This window comes from Rutidosis leptorrhynchoides, chromosome 5, assembly GCF_046630445.1.
Source record: "Rutidosis leptorrhynchoides isolate AG116_Rl617_1_P2 chromosome 5, CSIRO_AGI_Rlap_v1, whole genome shotgun sequence".
NCBI classification, from domain to species: Eukaryota; Viridiplantae; Streptophyta; class Magnoliopsida; order Asterales; family Asteraceae; genus Rutidosis; species Rutidosis leptorrhynchoides.
Genome location: NC_092337.1, coordinates 461897530 through 461901512, shown reverse-complemented (window position 1 = coordinate 461901512; position 3983 = coordinate 461897530). Strand labels below are relative to the sequence as shown.

At 33.7% G+C, this 3983-nt stretch overlaps 1 protein-coding gene across 1 annotated transcript; it reads left to right on the top strand.

Annotated features, from left to right (window-relative positions):
* Positions 1–286: 286 nt before the first annotated feature.
* Positions 287–3638, top strand: LOC139846764 (acid beta-fructofuranosidase-like). Its single transcript, XM_071836278.1, has 5 exons — positions 287–373; positions 1576–2432; positions 2557–2718; positions 2852–3087; positions 3204–3638. Exons 2-5 carry the CDS (start codon positions 1707–1709, stop codon positions 3466–3468), a joined length of 1389 nt encoding a protein of 462 aa, XP_071692379.1. The 5' UTR covers positions 287–373; positions 1576–1706; the 3' UTR covers positions 3469–3638.
* Positions 3639–3983: the final 345 nt, after the last annotated feature.

The following is a 3983-nucleotide window of genomic DNA, read 5'->3' as shown; positions in this document are numbered from 1 at the left end:
CGAAGTCATTGTTGTTGTTGGGTGGTGAGCAAGCAGACAATTCATATCCATGGAGCTCCAACATGTTGGATTGGCAAAGAACTGCTTTTCATTTCCAACCACAAAACAACTGGATGAACGGTAATATCATCTTCATTTAATTACAACTCATAAAATTAAAGTTGCCTTTGTTGAATATTTCACATGATGAATGTGGTCAGCAACATGGCATTTTCATTTTTTATTATTTAATATTAAAAAAATATATGAGAAAACTGAATATTGAATATTGGGAATGATTATTTTTACATTGTCTAATAAATATTCATTGATTTTGTTCAATTGGGTACGTTGGTGTTGCTCGTGAACGCGATTCTCTCTGCAGATCCTAATGGTAAGTCCAACTTATAATTCGTTTATTTTATTTTTATTACATCAAATCAAATACAATTTGCTCGCCTTTCAAGACAACAATATTAAAAATCATCAATCATTCAAATTTATTTGAAATACATGTTGAAATACATGTTAGTGATTCTTTCTTATTTCGGAATGCTTGTTTCGGTTTACAGATCCTTCATTTATTTAAGCATGTTTTTAATATTCCGAAAAAGGTAAAAAAATAAAATTGAAAGACATGTTTTAGTTGTTTGTTGACTAGAACTCATTTTCTAATTTACTTTTGTACCAATTATATCTGTTGATGTTTGCTTCTGTTATAATGTTATTATGTTATATGTTATGTTATTCTGAAGAAGAAAAAAATATATACCACTAACTCTATACAACAAATTAAATACCAACATTCTTGACTGCCCAATCTATTTAAGTCACTATATTGTTTCTAATTTCTTTAATACAACAAAATTTAATAACAACTATTCTAAATATGTTAAAATTATTTACCATTCGTATCCATTAATTGAACAAAAATAAATATATCGACAAAATTGATATAATTACAGCACAAAATGTTGTCAATATTCGGCAACACAAATCTAACAATTAAATTAATCATCAATATTGATTGGATAGTAACAGAAAAAGAAGAAAGATAGTATACTTTCCAAGCAAGGCTTTCACTTTTAAAAGTACAGTAAATGTTTTTTAAAGGAAAGGGCCCATACCTTAAAAGTGCTGGATCCAGGGTGACCATAAACATATACGGAGTATCACCGACCAACCATATTACTGTATGATATAGACCATAGACCATCCATATTATTGTTATACAGTAAATAATCTTATGCCCAGTAATATATACGTCTTAATACATTTATACATGTAATACATACGTAGTAATAAATAAATAATAATCAGGTTATAATTTTAGACGAATATGTCTATTATATGACTTGAACCGTTACAATTATGAAAAATTATACCCCAATTACATTGCTCTTTATATTTTGGATTATATTTTGGATTATGCATTTCAATCTAACAAATATGATAAAATTTTAAAATAAACGTTTAATTAACAATCAGAAACCATAATTTAATATATTAAGGTGAAGAGTGTTTTGATTATTCATGTTTTGTTTTTATTGGTAACTTCTTTACTGATTTGTTATCTCCAAATTAAATATGTTGCAGCTCCTGTTTTTTACAAAGGATGGTATCACTTGTTTTACCAATATCACCCAGACGCTCCTGTGTGGGGCAAAATTGTTTGGGGTCATGCCGTCTCAAAGGACCTTATTAACTGGCGCCACCTCCCAATCGCTATGGAAACCGACCAGTGGTACGACGAACAAGGTGTCTGGACTGGTTCAGCCACTATTCTTCCCAACGGTGAACTTGTGGTCCTTTATACCGGATCCACCAACGAATCGGTCCAAGTTCAAAACCTAGCATATCCAGCTGACCCATCTGACCCGCTCTTGATCAACTGGGTCAAGTACCCTGGTAACCCGGTCCTTGTCCCACCACCAGGTATCGATAGTAAGGACTTCCGTGACCCCACAACCGCATGGAAGACACCCGAGGGCAAATGGCGTATTACAATTGGGTCTATGCTCAACAAAACCGGTATCTCCTTGGTTTACGACACGGAAGATTTTAAAACCTTTGAGCTTTTAGATGGATTGCTCCATGCGGTACCGGGTACAGGTATGTGGGAATGTGTGGACTTTTACCCGATATCAAAACAAGACGAAAATGGTCTTGATACGTCAGTAGATGGTCCTGGTGTCAAACATATAGTCAAAGCGAGCATGGATGATGATCGGAATGATTATTACGCCATTGGTACTTATGATGCTTATAATGGAAAATGGACACCGGATAATCCTACTCTAGATGTTGGAATCGGGTTGAGATACGATTATGGAATATATTACGCCTCCAAAACATTCTACGACCAAAATAAGGCAAGAAGAGTTGTGTGGAGTTGGATTAAGGAAACTGATACGGAAACCTCTGACATTAAGAAGGGTTGGGCTTCTCTCATGGTAAGCTAGCTAGCTAGTTACAAATAATAATTATTTTGTCACATCCCAAATATTACTTATGAAACAGTTATATAATTATATATAATATAATACATTTATTTCTGGTTTTGTCTTCAATTTACAGGGTGTTCCAAGAACAGTGGTGTTGGATAAGAAAACTCAAAGCAATATAGTTCAATGGCCGGTTGAAGAAATTAATGGACTTCGATCAAACGTAACAGTATTCAGGAATGTAGTAGTAGAAGCTGGCTCACTCATACCGCTCAATCTACCTGCATCATCTCAGGTATACTAGCTAAATACAGTACTTACTATACATTTAATCTTGTTCCCAAAAAAGTTGTACTATCTTTCTTTTTTGTTAATTGTGGTGTTGGCTACTTTATTACTGATTATAAGATATTTGATAACATTTACAGCTAGATATTGTTGCTGAATTTGAACTTGACAAGGCCACTGTGTTGCGACTGAATGGTGCTGATGTTGCTTACGATTGCTCTAAAAATGGTGGAGCAGCTCAACGAGGTGCATTAGGGCCATTCGGATTTTCTGTCCTTGCACACGAGGGCCTCATTGAACACACCCCTGTCTATTTCTACGTTGCTAAAGCAGTCAATGGCGACCTTAAAACTTTCTTCTGTGCTGATCAATCCAGGTTTGTATTATATTTTGTTTCTTCTTATTTTCAACACTAACAAAATAAAAAAATTGCCAACTTTGAATACTAAATGTAATGCACGTTTGATCTCTTATTCCTTTATTTAATTGTAGGTCCTCTACTGCTGGTGATGTTGATAAATCAATCTATGGAAACATCGTCCCGGTACTCAAAGGTGAAAAACTGTCTATGAGAATTTTGGTAGATCATTCAATAGTTGAAAGTTTTGCACAAGAAGGAAGAACATGTATCACTTCACGAGTTTATCCAACAAAGGCAATCTACAATAATGCTAAGTTGTTCTTGTTTAACAATGCTACGGCTGCAAGAGTAACCGCATCTGTCAACGTATGGCAAATGAAATCTGCCCACATTTAATTGTCATCAGATCAGATTTGAATGTATATTAGCGTTAATATATTCTTGATTAAAGCCATTTATCCTTTAATTCTTTTTGTATGTTATTATTGTCATTCCGATTTCTTCATTCTTGTACATGAATATCAAGAAATTCAGAGGAAGGAGTTAATATTACCTTGTAAACTTGATTGAGTTAATGAAATATTTTAATTTGCTGATATTTTGTTCCACAAAATAAAAATCAAAACTGCAGGTTACAATAGTGAAATAATCTACAGAAAATCTTGAAACAGGGGAAAAGCTTCACAAGATTTGTCTCCATAGTTTATGTCAACTGGAATTAACGAGAAGGTTTAAGGCTATCAAATAGCTTTATACTTTTATTTTTGTTCTAATGTAGGCTATATACTCAAAAAAATACCAGTGTAGGTCACATACCTTCAAAAAGTGTTCTAATGTAGGCTATTGGTGACCGGGTACCCGCGTGTGTAGTCCCTAAAATTAACGGTTGTTAACATTTAGGCGTTTTTAGG

Bases quoted from the DNA above. Each gene is read 5' to 3' on its own strand.
- LOC139846764 (XM_071836278.1), top strand. From the start codon at position 1,707: ATGGAAACCGACCAGTGGTACGACGAACAAGGTGTCTGGACTGGTTCA. The intron at 2,433-2,556 runs GTAAGCTAGCTA...TTCAATTTACAG, and splicing joins AGGGTTGGGCTTCTCTCATG to GGTGTTCCAAGAACAGTGGT. The intron at 2,719-2,851 runs GTATACTAGCTA...TAACATTTACAG, and splicing joins ATCTACCTGCATCATCTCAG to CTAGATATTGTTGCTGAATT.